The sequence below is a fragment of the Lithobates pipiens genome, unplaced genomic scaffold, assembly GCF_037356315.1.
Source record: "Lithobates pipiens isolate NorthernLeopardFrog02 unplaced genomic scaffold, aLitPip1_a1.2 Scaffold_8, whole genome shotgun sequence".
Classification (NCBI taxonomy): domain Eukaryota; kingdom Metazoa; phylum Chordata; class Amphibia; order Anura; family Ranidae; genus Lithobates; species Lithobates pipiens.
Genome location: NW_027507903.1, coordinates 437,171,074 through 437,194,028, shown reverse-complemented (window position 1 = coordinate 437,194,028; position 22,955 = coordinate 437,171,074). Strand labels below are relative to the sequence as shown.

The 22,955-nt window shown below is 42.0% G+C and overlaps 1 protein-coding gene across 4 annotated transcripts in view; it reads left to right on the top strand.

Annotated features, from left to right (window-relative positions):
* CAMK2A (calcium/calmodulin dependent protein kinase II alpha) overlaps positions 1 to 22,955 on the top strand; it is a 411,160-nt gene that overhangs the window by 99,182 nt on the left and 289,023 nt on the right. For all 4 annotated transcript variants that reach the window (XM_077468290.1, XM_077468289.1, XM_077468291.1 and 1 more), the window contains exon 2: positions 22,116 to 22,210. In XM_077468290.1, coding sequence (XP_077324416.1) covers positions 22,116 to 22,210 — 95 coding nt within the window. The remainder of the gene's footprint in view (positions 1 to 22,115; positions 22,211 to 22,955) is intronic.

Genomic DNA, 22,955 nt, shown 5'->3' with positions numbered 1-22,955 from the left:
CAGATTACACTGAGAGATCATGTCTCTCCCTGTATAACAATGGCTTGTCACTCCACTGTCATTGACAGCTGCCCACCGTGTATCAGAAGCTCCGTGTTCACCAGATCAACAGAGCATAGCGCTCGGCTTCCTTGGAGCTTTGATCATTACACAGGGATTTTCTGTGTACCAAAAACATGGTTGTACTGCCTTTATAAAAGGGACAAATAACAGATTAACATTTGTAGTTAACCCTAATTAGTTTATTGAACCCTAAGCCTCAGTTCATACTATGAATATGAATCAAACAGGAACCGCACTATATACTGTACCTGTGCAACTCACATGCGATTCAGTGCAGTGCAATTAGAGCCTATTGATTTTGAATGGGCTCCGATCACGCCGCTTTGCACCAATGACTTGCATGCACCTTTTTTGGAGCCGGTACCGCAAACAGATAGCATGGTCATTTTGTACCATGCAGTCGGTTGCAGGCAAACACACTGCATTTGAAACCTGTGTTTGGGGTGTCAGTAAGTTTGTATTGACACCCACAGCGGATCACAAGGGCAGTGTGATTGGAATGTGGTGCGGGAAACACGCAGAGATCTCGGCATTTTCCGCACCACATTAGTATAAACATAGGCTTAAATTTGAAGTTAACCCTTATTCGATTATTAACTCTTTTTTTCAATTCCCTTGGCTTTATTAAACCATTTTAAATTCGTTTTTTGTAGTGCCGAATTAAGGAGCTGCAGGGCACACTTTGAAATTGCTGCCTTAGGTGCCAAGGAACCTTGTCCTGGCACTGACAGTGCATTCTCATGCTTAGCACAGGCAGAGAAAACTCAGCCTGTTCTATACTACCACATTCACTGGAGGCTTCAAAGGCAGCAGATGGACACCCTGGTGGGCCAGAAAGGGGGAGAGAGGGAGCAGTGCAGGCTGTCTAGAAGTGTCACAGATTGAAGGAAACTACTACTAACTACTGTTACTGAGAAAGGGCAGCTTTCGTAAGTGCTAATTGAATTTCTTTTTTTAATGTGCGTAGCTTCATTCTTGAGTGTTTCTTGATGACAGTCTCTTAAATGAGTAGAGATGAGCAGGTGATTTCACCAAAATTGTGAAAACAACAAATTTGTCTTTGTCGAAATTTTATCAAAGGCTCTAATTTTTTCATTGCTAGGCAAAATTGGTTTTATAAAAATGTTCCCCATTACTACGAGTGTTTCGTTTATAAACAAAGCTATGCAATCACCATGTCAAGGGTGATCAATGGCTTTGTTGACTTCTGCCACAATTCTTCCCAGATGGGCTCCATTTTCACAAATAATATTTTTCCTATAGAAGGAAGGTCCAGCATAGATTTATTCATTTCCCCTAACCTTCAGGAGCCATTAAACCCCCAAAACAAATAGAAACACTTCCATTTCATTGTTTTCCATAGTCTCCAATGCATTTTCTTTGAACTGTAAATTATCACCAACATTTTGGAAATGTAACAACTCACAAATTCCCTTGTCCTTACAAATGAGAACTTTGAAGTACCGGTACTTTTTTTTGTGAAAAAATCTACAAGGATCTAAATCATGTATTCTTCCCCATACAACCCCTGATGTAACCATTAATGATGCAAAGACGTGTGTTAAAATGCCAGAACAGTGTGAGCACATTGTTTGCTCTTAAGCTGACCAGAAGCTGGGCCGCATCATTTGTCTATGCCCCTTATGCATTTAGAGCCGTCTTCCCCTCCGGTGGGCTAGACGGCTCATTATAACTTAATTCAGAAAGCAGTGAACTGAAATGCTTTAAATTGCTTCCCGAACACACCATTATGATTATTTAAATGTTATAATGAGACTGCCATCCCGTTACTTGGTATACACTGCAGCATCTTTCAGAAGGTACAACACAAGAATGAAAAGGCTTTGCTGGGGCGCACAAAACCAAAAATTATGTAAATGTGTTCTGGTGCTTTTTAGTCCTTTTCATGGTTGCCAGGGAAACACTAGAAATGTTTAATTATAAAACATTTTTATTTCCAAGAATATGATCATGCATAGTTACACATACTGTATGTGTTCCTTTTTTCGGGCAAAATCTCGTACTGCATTTTTTTCATGTCATGGTGTACTTTATCACCTTGTTTCACCCTCCTATAGGAGGTACACAGTACTGTTTAAGTCTTGCTAATAGCCACCATTTAGGAAAAGTACAAAATGTTCTGCTTTTTGACACAGGGTTTTATAGTGTAAGCTAGCAGGATGTTAATGCTACGTTTGAGATTGCTACACGGTGAGTATTTATTTAAATGCTTCTTAAACTACAGGGCTAACAATTTTGCTGTTTTTGTAGCAGCTGTCAGTTATCAAGCAGGTTAGTTGTTAGGCTTACATCCAACCCCTCCGTTTTCAGCATATACTGGGGTCTGGGAATGGCAGAGTAGAACATTTATACTAATACCAATTTAGTCAGCTGTAAATTAAACTATCAGTAACTACCACAGATTTTTTACATTGTATTCTGTTATCTCTTCATAATTTTATACCTTTGTTGAGGAGTATTGGCACACTATTATTATTTTTTTAAACAATACTGTATGATTATATTTATTACCAAATATGATTATTATTAGTCCCAATGAAGGAGGATGCAGATGCCCGAAATGTGTCACCTCTGCTTTAAAGTGGTTGTAAAGTCAGAAGTTTTTTTTTATCTTAATGCATTCTATGCATTAAGATAAAAAAAAAACCTTCTGTGTGAAGCAGCCCCCCTCAGCCCCCCAATACTTCCCTGAGCCCATCTCGATCTAGCGATGTTGCAAGAGTGTCTCGGCTTCCTGGGACTCTCCCTCCCCATTGGCTCATACGGCAGCATGGTATCATTGGCTCCCATTGCTGTCAATCAATGTCAGTGAGCCAATGAGGAGAGAGAGAGGGGGTGGGGCCACACTGCGACTCCATGGACACACTCAATGGACAAACAGAGCCTGGGTGTCCCCATAGCAAGCTACTTGCTGTGGGGGCACTCGACATGGGTGAGGGGCCAGGAGTACCGGCAAGGTACCCGAGAAGAGGAGGATCTGGATTGCTCTGTGCAAATTCACTACACAGAGCAAGTATGACATGTTTGTTATTCTTAAAGAAAAAAATTACTTTAAAGTGGTTGTAAACCCTATAATAAGGCTTACCTGTAGCTACCCTGGATATCATCTAAACCTGAATGGTTTAGGACAGTGACGATGAACCTTGGCACCCCAGATGTTTTGGAACTACATTTCCCATGATGCTCAACAACACTGCAGAGTGCAATGAGCATCATGGGAAATGTAGTTCCAAAACATCTGGGGTGCCAAGGTTTGCCATCACTGGTTTAGGAGATATCCCCTGTATTTGAATGTGCTGACCTGATCTGTCTGTTCTCGCCTCAGAGAAACAGAAAAAACTGTGTGTTTGCACACACAGATGGCAGTTCTCGGTGTGTGCCCTGAGTGATAGCGGGAGCCTGGCGGGGATTGGGACCACCGGGCACTCACATCGGCTCCATGGGCGAGCAGGTGGCGTGCACGCGCCCCCTAGTGGTCAAATATGTTAGAGACGTAACATGACAGCGATTCACGCAGCCAAGCCATGTTGCCACAGTACAACTGCGGTGGCTGGTCAGCAAGCAGTTAAAGAACAATTAGACATGGAAATAACACTGGAAGAGGGGCACAATACAGGGGGGGAGAGGGGCACAGTACAGGAGGGCAGAATACATGGGGAGAGTGGTACAGTACAAGAGGGCAGAGTACAGGGGGAGAGGGGCACAGTACAGGAGGGCAAAGTACAGGGGGAGAGGGGTACAGTACAAGAGGGCAGAGTACAGGGGGGAGAGGGGCACAGTACAGGAGGGCAGAGCACAGGGGGAGAGGGGTAAAGTACAAGAGGGCAGAGTACAGGGGAAGAGGGGCACGGTACAGGGGGAAGAGGGGCACAGTAAAGGAGGGCAGAGTACAGGGGGGAGAGGGGCACAGTACAGGAGGGCAGAGTACAGGGGGAGAGGGGTACAGTACAAGAGGGCAGAGTACAGGGGGGAGAGGGGCACAGTACAGGAGGGCAGAGTACAGGGGGAGAGGGGTACAGTACAAGAGGGCAGAGTACAGAGGAAGACGGGCACAGTACAGGGGGGAGAGGGGCACAGTACAGGAGGGCAGAGTACATGGGGAGAGGGGTACAGTACAAGAGGGCAGAGTACAGGGGGGGAGAGGGCACAATACAGGAGGGAAAAGAACAGGGGGAGAGGGGTACAGTACAAGAGGGCAGAGTACAGGGGCACAGTACAGGAGGGCAGAGCGCAGGGGGAGAGGGGTACACTACAAAAGGACAGAGTACAGGGGGAGAGGGGCACAGTACACGGGGGAGAGGGGCACAGTACAGGAGGGCAGAGTATAGGGGGAGAAGGACACAGTACAGGAGGGCACAGTACAGGGGGGAGAGGGTCACAGTACAGGAGGGCAGAGTACAGGGGGGAGAGGGACACAGTACAGGAGGGCAGAGTACAGGGGGAGAGGGGTACAGTACAGGAGGGCAGAGTACAGGGAGGAGAGGGGTACAGTACAAGAGGGCAGAGTACAGGGGGGAGAGGGGCACAGTACAGGAGGGCAGAGTACATGGGGGAGAGGGACACCGTACAGGAGGGCAGAGTACAAGGGGGAGAGGGGTATAGTACAAGACGGCAGAGTACAGGGGGGAGAGGGACACAGTACAGGAGGGCAGAGTACAGAGGGAGAGGGGCACGGTACAGGAGGGCAGAGTACAGGAGGGAGAGGGGCAGAGTACGGGGGCAGAGTACGGAGGGAGAGGGGCAGAGTACAGGGGGGAGAGGGGCAGAGTATGGGGGCAGAGTACAGGGGGAAGAGGCAGAGTCCGGGGGGAAGAGTACAGTGGGGAAGGGGAAAAGTCTGGGGGGGCAGAGTACAGGGGGGAAGGGGCAGAGTCCGGGGGGGCAGAGTACAGGGGGGAAGGGGCAGAGTATGGGGGCAGACTATAGGGGGGAGGGGCAGAGTACAAGGGGGTTACAGAGCTCTGCGACCTGAAAGGGCATAGTATCCAGGAGTAAGGAGTCAGGCTTACTGTGACCATTTGAACAGCAAAGCCATCCAGGACTCCAGGTGATCAGACTGCTCTCATGCTTTTCAGTGGAGGGGGGAGACATAACACACACTCTGCATATTCAGATCAGTCTTTTATCAGCTCAGCCCGGCCTGTAAGTTCTTTGCAGACAGTGTGGGGAGTGGACCCTTCTCTGCATGCACTGCACTGGCAGCGGAAAAATGCCAGCGCCCAAGATATTTACACATAGGGTCCGTCCCCGAGTGTCATCAGACGGCACTCTAAGCATGCCGATTCCAAGCTGGCCGGCTGACTGTTAAACTGTTGTATGTGCAGTGCAGTGTAGTTTGCATTTGCCGGCGCCCGGCAGAGCTATCATTATTACTGACAGGCAGCTCTTCCATTTTCACAGTCTGACGGAAACTTTAGGGCATCCCCATGCACCTCGGGCCCCTGCCTGTGTGTTAAGACAGCCCTGCCTCTTCAGGTTCTCCACCCCCTCTGATTCTCCGGGTGTCTGCCTCTTTTCAGTGACAGTCTCCTGTGGGTTCTGCTCAGGGCTGCTCATGCCGTTCCCATCGTCGATTCTTGGGGTACAGCCGACAGGACTGAGAGGTGCAGAGAGGAGGTGGAGTTCCCCGGCATGGCACTCCTCCTTCCTTCTGCACTATGCCCCCTTCCCCTGCACCCAGACATGTATCTGCTGCTGGACCCTGCACCCCCCCCCCCCCCAACATGAAGACAGTGTACCAGACCTACCTGACCCTGGTGAAGAAGGAGCTCGTGTTGGGGGAGAGCCAGCTGGTGCGATGTTCAGAAGAGCAGGAGAAGAGGATGGCAAGGAGGAGGAGTACAGGAAACTGACACCGACCTCCTGCACCCCGGACTACAGAAAAGCTCCTGGCAGTAACAAGCCCCCAGTGGAGAGTAGGGAAACCAGCGGTCATGGCTGCGCCCTAGCCGGCAGTGCACCCTAGGCAGCTGCCTAGTCCGCCTAGTGGTAGCGCCGGCCCTGCACACAGTGCAAAACAAGATATGGTAAGTCAAAGTGGGGGAATGATCAACTGCAGGAAGACCACAGGCTATACTAGTGACTTATTCTTTGCCCACTACCTGCCTTTTTTGGGGCACAGCTTTCAGATTTCAGTTCCTCTTTAATTTATACAAACAATACAGTGATATTTGGTTTAGTTAGCTAAAAGGCTTTGAACCTCTGAATTATTAATAGCTGTATTTTATTCTTCAAGATTTACCATAAAAAATGCTTTTACTATAATACAACCAAGTACTTCTAGGGCTTAACATATGTTTCAAAGAGAAAGTAAGAAGCTAGGGTCTTTAGGTAAAAATATGTATATCATATTAAATATGCATCACTGTATATTCTTCGAAAGGAGGGTAGCGGTAGGGATTAAAGTAATTCTAAAAAGCTTATTGATGATTAACCAGTTGTAAGAAGTCTGTAAAATACCAGTGATGGGATTAGAGACCAATTAGAAGTCACCAGACAATCGGAAAATGCTGCATTTAAAAAAGATTATTTGCTAACCTGTGCTGTGTAGCTGTGAAGTATATAAATAAATAAAGCTTCACTCCAACCAAAACTTTTCATTTTGATTTTAAAGCAAACTTATGCTCCATGGATAGTAAAATAGAAAAAAAGATACTTATCTTGAGTTGAACCTGCTGTATTCTTTTTTCCAAACTGTGCACTATAACGTGTGGCATATGAGCTGTATTCTTTTATTTATTACAGGGACTTATATTGCGCTGTCAATTTATGCAGCACTTTACATAAATATTTTACATTGACATCAATTCCTGCCTTCAAGGAACTTACAATCTAAGGTCTATATCACACATACTAGTGCCAATTTACTTCCCAGCAAGTCTTTGGAGTGCAGAAGGAAACCAGAGTATTTGGAAGAAATCCAGCACAGGGAGAACATGCAAACTCCAGGCAGGTAGTGCCATGGTTGGGATTCAAACCAACAACCCTAGTGCTGCTTGGCAGAAGGGCTAACCACTTAGCCACTGTGCTGCCCTTTGTGCCACAGTGCAGATATTGTATGGATGCACTAAAGCGCAATTAAAAATGAATTACATAGCACCATTGTATGCACTTTGCTGTAAGGCACATTTTACCGGATATATTTAACTAAAATTCCACGCTTAGGTATATGTTAAGCTGCAGCCTCCCTGGAAAAAGACTCCATGGATGAAGTCCAAAAAATTGATAATCAAGGGAAGAGAAAGAGGGCACTGCTTACAAGAGATATTTAAATTACGTGTGTGCTACCACCTGTGATACTAAATAAAGTTAATGATTTCTTATTTATATTATATATATATATATAATTTCCTTGAATATATTTTTACTTTCTAAAACAAGTGTCATAAATATAAACAACCAAATGTAGTGAGAAAAAAATATATAGTGAGAAAAAAAATAAAAATAAAAAAAAAATATATATATATATATATATATATATATATATAAAATGTAAGAAATTAAGTCAATATTGAGTCCCCGAGTCCACTTCTGAAATAAAAAATTATCCACAAAAAAAACAATATTCCCAAAAGTGACTTGTGCAGATTCCAATTGATGCGATTTATCACAATTTCCGTGCAGAAAATAAGTGAAGTGACTTTACCATGCCCCCCCTTAGGTTTATGAACCCTACCCTCATAGCGTAAATCCAATAAAATCAAAATGTATTTGCCAAGGTTAAAACGTTTTTCCATAAAACCTCCAATTACTCCAATTCATATGAGCATACAGACAATTTCCTGGGTCTGGGCAGCGTGCGTTCCACAGACCACAGCTAGAAAACCGTAAGTTCTGGAAATTATGTTGACGTGTACCAGGTCTTGGCAAATTAATTTAGATTTTATCGGATTTACGGTATGAGTGCCCGCTTTATTATTAATTCCATGTGGATATCCTATTGCACAAACAATGCCACGGAGCAGGAGGTCATACTGATTTTTGGAACACCAGGATCGGAGGCATATCCGACTACATGCTCTTTACCCCTGCAGGTGTAGGGGTTTCTGGTGCGTGCATAATCCTAAGCGGGAGCACGGAAAAGTCACTTCACTTATTTTCTGCATTTTGTGATAAAACGTATCATTTGGAATCTGCACAAGTCACTTTTGGGCATATGGACTTTTATTGTGGATGATTTTATATTTCAGAAGTGGACTCAATATTGACTTAATTTATTACATTTTTTCCACATGTACAGTATCTCACAAAAGTGAGTACACCCCTCACGTTTTTGTAAATATTTTATTATATCTTTTCATATGACAACACTGAAGAAATTATACTTTGCTACAATTTAAAGTAGTGAGTGTACAGCTTGTATAACAGTGTAAATTTGCTGTCCCTTCAAAATAACTCAACACACAGCCATTAATGTCTAAACCGTTGGCAACAAAAGTGAGTACACCCCTAAGTGAAAATGTCCAAATTGGACCCAAAGTGTCAATATTTTGTGTGGTCACCATTATTTTCCAGCACTGCCTTAACCCTCCCCTAAATGTTTCATCCATTTATAAGCTGAGCCCATGCTTTTGTTTTGATGTAGAAGAAGACTTATTTTGAAAGGAAGGCATGTTGATGAACTATGTAGAAAACATACACATAGCTCCTTAAGGGTGGTATCTCCTTGCTTGGGTTTCCTAAACACGGTAAAAAAAAAGCTTGATAAATGTGGGTGAATCGGATCATGGGTTTCTGGATTGTGTCTATAAGTGCTACTGTGTTTCCATGCTGTTAAGCCTTGGCACTCGACCTATGGAATGGGGGTTGTAGACTGTCCCTTAGCACTTGTGCATTCTTCAAAACCTTTGCAGACTGTACTCTGTGTTTTCCTTATGTGTTTATTCAAGTCAGTGGAGGAAATCCTTCTTTAGACTGGCTTTAAGTAATTGAATGGTTTGGTTTATTTTTTCAGACTATCTCATTTTTTTGTGACATGTATCACTTTTATATTTTCATGTTTTTCCCTCTGGCCTTTTAGAATAGATCTCGCTGTTACTCAGGTAATTTGAACTGTGAGTGAGCTATGGGGAGCACCAATATGGAAGCCTGGATGTGTAAGGGGGCTGTCTCTAGCAGTCTCTAGGGGCTATCTTTGGCAGTCTCGTAATGTGTCTCCCTTCTCTGACCATCTCCAGTATCATGCATGTAGTCTTTGACCATCTCCCGTTGTATGTCTGGCAGTTTTCTGTAGCAATGCATTCTCTAAATAGTAGGCCGTTCGGCATAGCTCCCAACTTTCCTTCATTTTGAGGGACTGTCCTTCTTTTGGAAGTCCCTCTTTACTCCTCAGTATTCCCTCTTTTTAGTCTGATATATAGACCTCTATTAAAATAATGCATTATTTAACTACCAAGCATGTTATACCACACTTAATCATTCATTCTACCTCTAAATTATTACATTAGTTTTTTTAACAACCAAGTATAAGTAGGGGTAAAAAAAGCAATTGTGGATTTGATCAATTATTATTTACGTATACATTTTTCATGTGCTCGTTGCCTAAAAAGTGTGTGGTATAAGGTGTCCTTCTTTCTCATTTCATAAAGTTGGAAGGTATGCCTCGGGTCATGTTAAGGACCTTACTTAGGGCATCCTATAGCAACAAAGTAAATCATCAATTTAAAGTTTTACTCTTATTGAGCCATGGGCATTAATTTAAAGCAGAGGTCCACGCGCTATTTCATTTTTTTTTTTTTGTACCCATTAACACAATCGCATATAAACAATTGCAAACTCACATGTTTGTAGATTTTGCCTGCCCGATGTCCGCTTTCATTGAAAATAACAACTTCTAAAAAATTGTGATGGCCGTTTTCATCTTGCTTGTGGGCATGTGAAGCCCACAAGCATTTACTTCCTTGTTCCCTTGATGTTTAGCTACCAGCATGGCTCGTTCCCGCGCATGCTCAATATTTAAATTTGTGAACCGCCATAGTTGCCATCGCAACGGGCGTAGTTCCCGCCCCCTTGTGATGCCAAAAAAAAAAAAATCCCGCGATAACTCGAGCCACTGCACTGACTCCTGGGAACACTGACACAAGCTCCCAGGAGCCAGTGAGGCGAAAAGGAAGTTACGAAATAGCTGCACTATCCCCGCCCATATCCACACACTCCACATACAGGAAATATACAGATCAAGATGTGGAAATCAAATGTACAGTAGGAAAAAAAATAAAAATCGGCTTGAGCTAATCTTTTAAAATTGAGTGGAGCTCCACTTTAAAGTTGCCTCCTCATATAACAGCATCTCTTTTTCTATAAAAAAAAATAAAAAAAATCAACATGTTCTTGAACTGTGTCTGATGGAGTTTGTGACCATTTAGCAAAAAAGAACATTTGTGAGGTCAGGTACTCGTGAAGGATTAGATGACCTGGCATGCAATCAGTGTTCAATATCATCCCAAGGGTGTTCAGCAGAGTTAAAGTCAGGGTTTGTGCAGGCTTTGTGCACAGTCATCCTGGAACAGAAAAGAACCTTCCTCAAACTGTGGTAGCAAGGTGGGAAGGGCACAGTTGTCTAAAATACCAGTGATGCTGGTATTCCTCTCCATGTGGGGGATGTTTCAGAATGGGGAGTGGGGGAAGGGGCTGGTAATTATGTAATTTACTGACCCCTTCCTTTTCTAAATGAACACAGTGAACACACTCACTCACTGTGTTCATTCATAACTGAAGCATAGTAAACTGTTTACTGTGCTTCAGTTTGTGAATAAACAGGAAGCCGCTTAGCACAGAGCACTATCCTGTTCATCCACCATCTCATGGAGCTGAGGCTGTAGAGAAAGGTATGTGTGTTTGGGCTTTGGGGTACACATCCTAATGCAATAAGCTGTGCACACCTATGCTTTGTACAGTATTCTGTATCATTAACACCTGAACTGTACATGCGTAGTGGACACAGTGTGAACTGTCAGTGCCCTATACTCCAGTTTCAAATTTTAGCACCTCCCTGCTTTTGTCCTTAAGGCTGCTTTCACACTGAAAGCGCTGGCTGTTAGTAGAAAAGTGTTGCTCGTTTAAGCGGCGCTTTTGCAATGCTTTTTGGCTGCTAGCGGCGCTTTTGCAATGCTTTTTGGCTGCTAGCGGGGTGCTTTTAACCCCAAAAAAGGGGTTAAAAACTCGTGTTGCGGCTCTTCGGAATCACTTTTCAGGCACTTTGGAAGCACTGCCCATTCACTGCAATGGTCAGGGGCGTTCTGGGAGCGCTGTATACAGTGCTCCCAAACCGCCCCAAAGATGCTGCTTGTAGGACTCCTTCGAACGTTAGACACGTGCATTCGTTTTCGTCCAAATTTCGGGTGTTTTCATTATCGTTTTAACAAACAATAACGAACGTGCAGAAACCGAAAACCAAAAGATCCGACATAAATGCTTTATATTCGTTTTTGTTGCAGCAGTTCGATATAGATAGGACATTCGACATGAAGCTGACAATAGCAATCTGTGTCCATCAAACCTGTGGTTGAATGTGCCTAACCTTAGCTCTATTAGTCCAAGATTATTTTACATAGATAGAAAAGATTCGACATAGAGGGAAAAGATTCGACATAGAGAGAAAATATTCGACATAGAGGGACATAGAGGGAAAAGATTCGACATAGAGAGAAAAGATTCAACATTACAGAGACAATAGCAAAAAAGGTCAAATGTGCCTAACCTAACTCTATTAGTCCAAGATTATTCGACATAGAGAGAGAAGATTTGACATGAAGATTCGATGAAGCAGTTGCCGCGAATGGACATTTATGGTCAACTGCCCATAGGCTATAGAATAATTCTAATGTTGGTTGATTAGTAATAATAATTAATAAATATAATTATTAGTGTCATACAACATTAGAATTCTACTATAGCTTGTAGGCGGAAACATTTGACCGGAAATGTACGATTGCAGTGTCGTACAGTTTAGCTGCTCCGTCGAATCTTCTTAGAACATTCCACAGACACCATAAGCTTTCAATGACAGATTCAACCTTAATTATTTCAGATTTTTGGATGAATGCATTTTTTAACGAAAGACTAAATAAATAAAAACGAATTTCAGGAGCAACTAAATAAATGTATTTTTCGGATGAAAACGAAATTCCGAAACAAACAATTTCAGTGTGCACATGTCTACCGAACATCCCGCAAGCGCAGCGTCTGGGTGTCAAAGGACCCATTGTAATGAATGGGAGGCAGTTTTCAGGTGCTTTACAGGTTTTCTAGCGCTAAAATGCATGAAAAATGCCTCAGTGTGAAAGGGGCCTAAATGTGCCTAAAAGTAAATATATACTTTGCGGGCTGGAAGAAAGGGGTTTTTCAGTATTTCTATGACCAGGGTCTTCACACCACAGAATGGGAGCTATAATATTGTCGTAATATAGTGTTATTGATTGTCAACATCTGTATATACTCTACAGAGTGCTGCATTATATCAATTTGATTTAAATAAAATTCTTGGTCTGAACAATTACACCTGTAAATGAAACAGTTATACAGCCCAGTATGTTTAGTAGCAATCTACGAGAGAACATATTCTGTTCTCAGAAATTTGCGTAAACCTAAGAAGGAATCAAACGGTTGCAAGAAGATTTGTGTTACAAATGGACCCTCCTAACTAAGGTATCTATAATAGAGCATAATTCTGTGGAACATTTCCAGTTTCCGCTGTAAAGGAGCCAAATAAATTGGAATGTCTGTATGGTTCAATAATAGTTGGCTCCAAGATGTAAGGCTATTTATTAATGTGTGTTAACAGTTTTTTTTTAACGTGCTTCTGTCAATATTTGTTAAATATGTATGTACATGTGGGTTAAAATACTAGCTTGTTATGTACACTATGTATGGTGTGCTTTCTTTCTCTTAATACAACGCTACAATTTTTGTGTTTTACTGTTACCCTTAAAGTTTTTGTTTTAATTTAAAATAAAAAACATATCATACTTACCTCCACTGTGCAGCTCATTAAGCACAGAGTGGCCCCAAACCTGGTCTTCTGGGGTCCCCCGGCAGCTCTCGTGGCTCCTCCCCGCATCAGATAACCCCCTAGGGGAAGCGCTTACCCGAGGGTGTTATCTTGCGGGCACGCTCCCGAGTCCATCATACGGCGTACATAGCCACCAAATGTATGACTCTGCCCCGCCCCTGGCGCCCGCATCATTGGATTTGATTGACAGCAGCGGGAGCCGATGTCTGCACTGCTATCAATCTATCCAATTAAGGCAAAAGACACCGGCTGGAGCTGGTGTGCTCGTTCCCGTTGTGCAAATTTCAGGGCTCGGGTAAGTATAAGGGGGCACTGCTGCATAGAATGCATTAAGGTGAAAAATGGCGAAGGTTTACAACCCCTTTAAGCCCTGTACATACGGGTCGAATGTTGAGCGACATTCGGCCCCTGTGTACTGCCGCTGGTTTGTCAGAAGCCGGCTGTTTGTCTGCCGTCTGTCGAAGGGGCATGACTGAATAAGGCTGCCGACCAGATCCCGATCAGCACTCTCAGCCAATGGCGGGGGGGGGGGGGGTATTTGATCACCTCTGCGTTTTTTATTGTTTGTGCTATAAACAAACAAATGTGCCAATTTTGAAAAGAAATAAAAAAATTTTTTACTTTTTGCTATAATAAATATCCCTCCAAAAATAAAAAATAAAACGAATTTCTTCCTCAGTTTAGGCCGATATATATTTTTCTACATATTTTTGTTAAAAACATATTGCAATAAGCATTTATTAATTGGTTTGCACAAAAGTTATAGTGTCTACAATATAGGGAATAGGTTTATGGCATTTTTATAATTTTTTACTAGTAATGGCAGTGATCTGTGATTTTTTGCGGGACTGCGACATTGCGGCGGACACTTTTGACACTTTTTTGGGACCACTGACGTTTATGCAGTGATCAGAGCTAAAAATAGCCACTGATTACTGTATAAATGTCACTGGCAGGGAAGGGGTTAGCACTAGGGGGCGATCAGAGGGTTAACTGTGTTACCTAGGGAGTGTTTCTAACTGTGGAGGAATGGGACTGCCTGGGGGAGGAGACCGATCTCTGTTCCTAAACAGTATGAACAGGAGATCTGTCTCTCCTCCCCTGACAGAACGGAGAAATTAGTAAAGATATACCAATATGCATATCTTGCACCCAAATAATTCTTACATCTGAAAGCCATAAAAAAAGAACCTGGATATTCAAGCATTAGAATAAAGTGTAACTCTAATTTGCGAAGTACAGCGCATTACAGCATGGCATCTTCCAAAAACAGGTTACAGAGCAGACCCTCCACCAGCAAACCACAACCCAAGGAGCCAGAGTGTACCAAGTGAAGTGGATATTTTTTACCAAATGTGTAAAAACTAAATATATGTGTATACACCTAGGCAATATGGTCAGTATATGCATGTCTATATTTATATGATATGTACATATTTATAAGGTATTTTAATGTATTAATAAACCATTTTTGATATATTTTATCATCTCTGGTAGTGATTTTATCTCAGTTGATATAACATAAGTACTAATATATACATTTGATTGTTTGCTTGTTTCAAACATTATAATAATATATAAAAAGCTTACACAAAATAGTTCATTATGGGGAAAGTTATATGACTAACGTAGTCCTGTAATAGGAGGGTCATATGAAGTTGCCTTCGCCACACCGGCTATGGCATTAACCTGCAGGTACCCAAATGAGCCAGAGCCTTGGCTAAAGGAAGAGTGGACTAAGAATATATAATAGGCAATGCCTCCACCTAGAACAGGGCTTCAGCGTATGTAGAGATGATCCCTTTCTAGGATAATAACTAGTAACTCACCCAAAATAACTGACAGCAGTAGTACTAATCACCCCCTTACTGCCCAGGCCAATTTTTCAGCTTTCAGCGCTGTCACACTTTCAATGACAATTGCGCGGTCATGCAACAGTGTACCCAAATTACATTTTTATCATTTTTTTGAGGCAGATAGAGCTTATTTTTATTGGTATTTATTCACCACTGGGTTTTTTATCTTTTGCTCAGCAAACGAAAAAAAGACTGAAGATTTAGAAAAAAAAAGTTTTTTTTAGTTTCTGTTATATTTTGCAAATATATATATATATAAATTAATATATAATACAAATACAAATATAATTTTCTTCTAATAGCCACTGATATGCTGCAATGATGGGCACTGATAAGGCTGCAGTGATGGGTACTGACGAGACTGCACTGACCAGGCTGCACTGATGAGGCAGCACTGATGGGCACTGATAGGCTGCACTGAAAAGGAGGCACTGATAAGGCTGCACTGATGGGCACTGATAGGTCGCGCTAATGGGCACTCATAAGCTGCACTGATCTGCACTGATAATCAGGGCACTGATAATCAGGGCACTGATGATCAGTGTCCTAATTATCAGTGTAACTGTAAACAAAGTGTAAACAATGTGCTCACAGCTTTACTGTTTATCGGCTTTCCTTTCCTCACACAGATACAGCGTGATTGGACACTGCTGATCACATGGTAAAGCAATTGGCCCTTTACCATGATCTGTGATCAGCTGTGTCCCAAGGACACATCGGTCACAGAGCAGACCCAAGCTGCTATATCCTACATGCTGCATTTATGCCGCATGTTTGGTGTGGTAAAAAACGCAACTCCCCATTAAAAAGAATGATAAATGCATCTAAAATGCACCTACGGTTGCGTTTTTGGTGGGTTTCTTGAGTCACATGTCCATTTTTTTTTTTTTTACAGGTGCAAAATGCACTGGAAACATGGCAAACATTAAGCAAAAACACATATGCATTTTTACCGCATTTTTGCAATGTAGCAGTGTGAAAGCGGCCTATGCCTATTGTGCCTAACAGTAAATCCAGCCTCCTTTAAAGAGGAAGTAAACCCTGATGAGTTTACTTCCTCTTTGATTCCCTGCAAAGGTAAAGCATAATGGACTACTATGCATCGCATAGTAGTCCATTATGTGTCACTTACCTGACACAGGAGCCAGCGAAGTCACCGCTGTCCCCTGTAGTCCGGAGCATCCATCTTCTCGGTGGGTATCGCTGCTCCGCCGCTGTCATTCAGCGAAGCCGCGATGACGTCACTCCCGCGCATGCGCACGGGAGCCGCTAGTCGCGGCATATCGCCGTTGACAGCGGCGCCGTAGACAGCGGTGTCTGTCTTTCGGCAAATATCTCCTAAACCGTGTAGGTTTAGGAGATATTTCTTGGACCTACAGGTAAGCCTTAATCTAGGCTTACCTGTAGGTCAAAGTTGGTTGTAAGGGTTTACAACCACTTTAAATGTGATATATTCACAGTGACTGATCGAGTTCCCCCATAGTGTTTTTTTTTTTGTTTTCATGATATAAGGTTTTCCTGGTGTTCATAAGAGTTAAACAGATAAATCTCCATCCTCTTTAAATAGGAACGTTATTAGATTTAAAACACTAAAAATATCCCCTTAAACTGTTATTGTTCATCAAAGTGTACAGTTTTCTGCTTGACACACACTATATCATTAAATTCCCAGAGGTCATGCTCTATATTCAGCTTTTTCTTGAATAATATTCTTTAGGGGTAGAATGTTCTACATTTGATACAATGCATCATGTTTGAAGGTATAACACACTCTGGCAGTTTTCCTCGAGGTAACATTGACTTTGGCACAGTATGCTTAGCTTACTTCTTTTGCTGTTACATATTTATGCTGTTTACTGAAGCTGTTGTGGGACCAGAATACCAGAATACCATTTTTGCATTCTACATTTCAAATATTTGAGACTATGTGACATATGGTTTCTGGTAGTTACGGAAGATGAACCCATGGTGGGCATCATTGATCAATGTTTCTGAGGGCAGTATTAGTCACAACTATGTAATTATGTGCAATGTAAGATTTAAATCATTATTATTTTTTACAATTGCATGTAAAAAATGTACATGACTGTTAAGAAGCAAATGCCCAAACATGACACAAAGACAGGTGAAGGAGGAACTTAACTCTTAAGCCCTGTACACACGATCAGAAATTCTGCCAGCAAAAGTCAGATGTAATCTTTTGGTCAGAAATTCCGACCATGTATATGCTCCATCGGACTTTTCCTGGCAGAATTTCAGCTAGCAAAAGATTCAGAGCATGTTCTCTATTTTTTGGTGGGAAAAAGTTGCTATCTGAAAATGCATTCGTCTGTATGCAATTTGGATGCGCAAAAAATCACCCATGCTCGGAAGCATTGAACTTAATTTTCTCGGCTCGTGGTAGTGTTGTTCACCACGTTCTTGTTGGTCGATAGTTCAGAGAACTTTTGTGTGACCGTGTGTATGCAAGCCAAGCTTGAGTGGAATTCCATCGGAAAAACCATCCAAGTTTTTTCTGACGGAATTTCTGATCGTGTGTATGGGGCATAAGGCTGTGTCTGGAAAAAAAGCAGGCAGATGGAAAACGACTAGCCATCAGTATTATCTGTGGTCACCCTGTATGCAGGTAGAAGAGAGACAGTTGGAAGAGAGAGTCCCCTTTTAACCTCAGGACATCCCCTTTGTATGTGGGCTGGTAGCCATTGCCCTGCCCTCTACCTTTATATGTGGGTGCCCTGCTGGCTCACTCTAAATCTGCTCTACAGCCTGGCAGCTTGTCCCCAGTTCAGGGTCTCTGCTGTTCTCTCTCTCTCCCATACACAGCCCACTCCTGGCTCCCATTGTGGTATCCACCAGCTCTCCTTCCTCTCTCATTTCCATGGCCACTTTATTCCCAGTTGCCTTTCTTCCTTCAGGCTGATGGGTAGCTCTTCCTTCTTCCTGTATGCACTGGTGGTTCGGGGTTAAAGCCCAGGATAATGATGCAACCAGTCTGCATCCTCATTCTTTCACTTTCCTCTGTCATCCTATCTAATCAAACAGCAGGTGGCAGAGGAATGAGCTAGGGCAAAACTGTAATGCCGCATACACATGACTGGACTTTCCGTCAGAAAAGGTCAGACTGTCTTCCCGATGGAGTTCCAACTGAACGGACTTGCCCACACATGATCACACTAAAGTCCGCTCATTTCGACGTGATGATGTACGAAGGGACTAGAAAAGGAAGTTCAACAGCCAGTAGCCAATAGCTGCCCTTGCATCATATTTGGTCCGTCGGACCAGTACACAGACAAATAGTTTTCCCTATAGAAATTGATTCCATCAGAAATATTTGAAATGTTCTATTTCTAGATCCGTCTGAATTTTTGAAGCAAAAAGTCAGATGAAGGCCACACATAATCGGAATATCCGATGGAATGATTCTGTCGGACCTTATAAGAAGGGCCAGGCTCTGTGGCTCCCACAGCTCGAAGTGGCTGTCAGCCAGGGCTATACACGTCTGAATCAAATAAAGCTCATCTACTACGTTAGCTTTACTCCACCAGACAAATGCTCCATTATAGTGTTATATTTATTACCTAGTCAAATTGTATCAAAGGATAACTGAACGTTTGACAAACAGCAAAATGTGACCGCTATAGAGAAATTACCCCCCCCCCCATGGGTAACCTTTGGATTATTTTAAAATGGATAAACATAAAAGCATAAATAACGTTTGTCATTCAATTGGCTGGAAAATTCTACCTATTAATTTCGGCTTTAAAACTGCAGTGAAAGATGAATTTTCTCAGTCTGCACTACTATTTTGATTGACAAAAAAATTAATGTTGATAAAGTTTTTTAGTGAAAAGAAACATATGTATTGCAAAATGCATGTACTTGCATATTGCTAATGAATCAATATTTGTACATATGTTAGCGCTGATATAATTATGTTTTAGGTGTTAGGTCTGTTATAATTCTATAATTCTATAATTCTATGCTATAATTCCTTTCCTATATCTTTAGGGGCAATAACGACATTTCTTCTTTCAGATACACTTATCATCAAAGTGGATAGTTTAGTAAATTTACAGGTCTGCAATAATAAATTCCTGGCATGTCACAATATACCGCAAACGCATAATATTTTAGAAACGCTCTGCCTTGTATTATTAAAAATTCAAACAAGTGGTTACTGCCCCCACCTCAAACTGGTCACTGCAGCAAGGGGCATTGGAAAGGCAATGCATATGAAAAAAATAGAGATTTCCAAGCTCAACTCACTGACCAGCCTGCAACCAACCAAATTGACATGTCCAACAGTATGCATTAAAAACAGGGGTTTAGTCGCACATACATGCGTAAGCCACAGAGCCCCGGCAAGGCACCCCATTTTCTGTGAAGCTACTATTAAAAAACAATCCTTGACCACCAGTCACACTATAAAGGACTTTCTCTTCTGCTTTACATTTGATATTGCTTGGAGTATGAATGGTGTGTATTAGGAGTTGCATTTACAGTACTTGACCCTTGTTGTGCTACGTGAGATTAACCGCACATGAGCAAAGCACACATTCTCCTTTGTAATAAACTGAGAAGTCACATTTTTTCAGTGAGTTGGGACCCATAGGAGGGCTGCCATCCTTTTAGGAGGTGGAGTGGATACACACCTTTTGAGTGAGGAGTGTTTATTTGTTTCACACAGATTGGAATAGACTGGCAGCATTAGAGTTGGTGTAAATTCAGGGGACTGTATTAATTATAGCGGATTATATTATTTGCTCTTTTCACTTTACGTTATTTATAAGATTGTTTTTTTTTACATATTTTTTAATTTAATTTTATTATTTTGTAGTTCTATATTTATTCATTTATTCTCTGTCATCTTTTGGGGTATATCTACAGCTGTGTAAATTCAGGGGACTGTATTGATTATAGTGGATTACTGTATTGTTTGCACTTTGCAATTTATGTTATTTATAAGATTGTTTTTTATATTTTTTTATATTTATTATTGTGTAGCGCTATATTTATTCATTTATTCTCTGGCATCCTTTGGGGTATATCTACAGCAGAGTGGGATTGGGGGTATATACTGTATATGGCACATAGTATTGCTCTGTAGTGTTTTGTGTATATATAGGGTTTGTATTGTCAGGACAGTACAGTCATGTTTAGCATGCATGAACCTAACATGGAAAAATAAACTTGATGCTAGGTCCATTATAACTAGCAAAGTCAATTAATTTTACAACGTACAGATGGTTGGTATAAGTACAGTTACATCCCTCGGGTAATAAAACAAAAATCCTTAACTATTAACTAAATGTGGCAATATCAACAAAAAATGAACACTAGGCAATACATGAATTGCTAATATAATCCAGGAAACTTTGCAGATCCGATAAAGTCAGGGTGTACCAGCAGACCTTTAATTTGAGTTTTATATAACCCAATGCTGCCAGAATTAACAGGATTTCAAAACAGTTCTAGCTGGGACCACAGACTTTCCCTCAAGATTCAGTGCTGTGCAGCTTCTACCTCTGAGAGCTCTATCTAGAGGGTGGTGTTTGGAACCCAGGGACTTGTGGTCTGCATTTTCAAAGGTTCAAATTCAGGTTCTATCAGAAAAGAAACATGTAGCATACAGCATATGTAGGGATGATAGATGGGCAGCCAGAACCTTACAAATGCCAAGGTAAAAATTAGAGCAGCTCAGGAGTTAGGCCTCAACTTTTCAAGGAATCCAGCCAGTATGCAAAATGTGCGATCTTCTGTTGTCAATTGCCTGGTCCCCTCACAATGTTGGGCCAATTGTAAGATGCATAATCTAGAGCAGGGGTATACAACCTTAAGCCTGGTACACACTTTTATTTTTCCTTTAACCCAGTGGGCTAAACAAGGACCGCAGACCCCCCATGCCAGAACGCACTGGTCAGGCATTTTTGGCCTGTGTGTACCCAGCATTAGAGAGGTGGAGATTCTACCTGGACAACATGGAAGAGATCTATGATTGAAGCCTCCGACCCGGCACCCCCAGTATGTTTCCCTTTCCCCCTTCCCACCTGAGTACCTCTTTTCCACATTTGCCTTTTTTTCTTTTTTTGTATACAACTTTTTTCCAGCAGTCTTTGGTCTGGTCAAGGGATGCCACATGTCACTATCCTCCAGTGGGGAACAGGTCCTGAATGCTGCTTTTTTTTTTTCTGTGAGTTAATGACATGCCCCAAGTGGGGTTAATCATGCTGGCCATCATTTAGCCTAAAGGAGGAAAAGCACTGGATGTCAGAGCAGGAATGGTGTAGGCATATCAGCAAAGGCTGTTTTTTTAACTAGTCTAGGGAATTGCTTTAAAAAAATAAATATGATGGTGCTGTGATTAACTAATTTTAGAGTGAAACACCTCAAGGCATTATGTGAAATCAGTTGATGTTTGTGTCTAACAATAAACACTCTGATTTCTGCATACGGGCCCGCATGGACCATTTCTTTTCTTCCAACTTAAGAGGTAGGTCATGTCCCATGAGGTAGATTAAATGCCTTTTTCATCTTTAACTTTCGTGTACTTGAGAAATTCAAGTGAAAATCAAGGTAATTGTTTTTATCCATACTCGATCAGCGCATCTTATGATTTACTTATCGATCAGTTCTGATCAGGGTAACAATGCCTTTGGGCTGTGGAGGTGGTACTGCAATACACTAGCAGTGATTCTGCCTCTTCTGCTCACAGTATACACCAGAGATAGAAATCTCCTGTGGCATTAGAACTTCTCCTCCTATGATTGATAGATGCTGACTAGATTCTAGATGATAAACTAAATCACATATTAAGGCAGTGGTGCCAAACAGGGGAGGCCCTCTTGGCATGTGCTGCTCTGCTGAAAGTGGTCCTTTGGACCATTTTACAAGTTCGCTTTTATCAATTAATGGGTCAGAGGAAGGGGAGAATCAGGTTGGATTGCCCAAATGTATGTTAGGACTCAATCCAGCCCAATGGTAACCACAACGTTTTAAGAACATTTTATTTACCACTAAACAACAAAGCTTCTGCAATGTAATTTTTCTACAGTACAATCAATTAACTCTTACATTTAACTTTAATAATCATTCTGATTTGTGCATGTTAAAGAAAATCACTAAATAAAGCAATATCATTGACTTTTCTGTCTCTTTTTTTTTCCCAGGGGAGCTTTTTCCATTGTCCGTAGATGCGTGAAAGTTTTATCTGGGCAAGAGTATGCAGCAAAAATCATTAACACCAAGAAGCTTTCAGCTCGAGGTGAGTGCAGGCTGACAACCTTTATTTCTTTCCAGCTGCCTTTGCCTGATAAGGTCACAGCTCCATATGGAATACATCTAGATCTTATCTGTTTAAAAGAAATTAAAAACCTAGCTGTACTGGATAGAGAACGCCAGGGGTGTCATGGTGTTGTGTAAAATAAATAGTAAGAGGAAAAGACAATAGGAAAGGAAGGATAGCTATTAATAATACATATAATAATAACATGTTATCAACTAAATAACATACAAAAAGGATCAGATTGGATGGGTCTTTTCAGACATCCCATATATTGACATAGAGGACTATATAAAACACATTTTTGTATGATGTCCAGCTCAGCACATCCTGTCTCCACCGGAGACACAGCGGGAATCTCGGCAGCCCGACAGGTCTCTTAGCTGAGGACGGGCCATCCATCACATGACCCCGTCCCCCTTTGACGCAAGGGGAAACCCGGGCTTCCCCAGTGACGTGCAGGTGACCCCAGCCGTCCTCTGATATAACGGAAACCTATTACAATTTGGGGTGTTCCGTAGCTTTTCAAATTTGCGTGACCGTGCCCGCGGGCCCCACGAACTTGATGTCCGCCGGAAGGCCGTGATTGTGTCAAAGAGCTGAGGAACGGGGAGATGCCTTTGTAAACAAGGCATTTCCCCATTCTGCCTAGTGAAATGACAGGGAGCTACTGCTCCCTATCATCGGGAGCAGTGATTGATATCATGTCAGTGGAAGCCCATCCCCC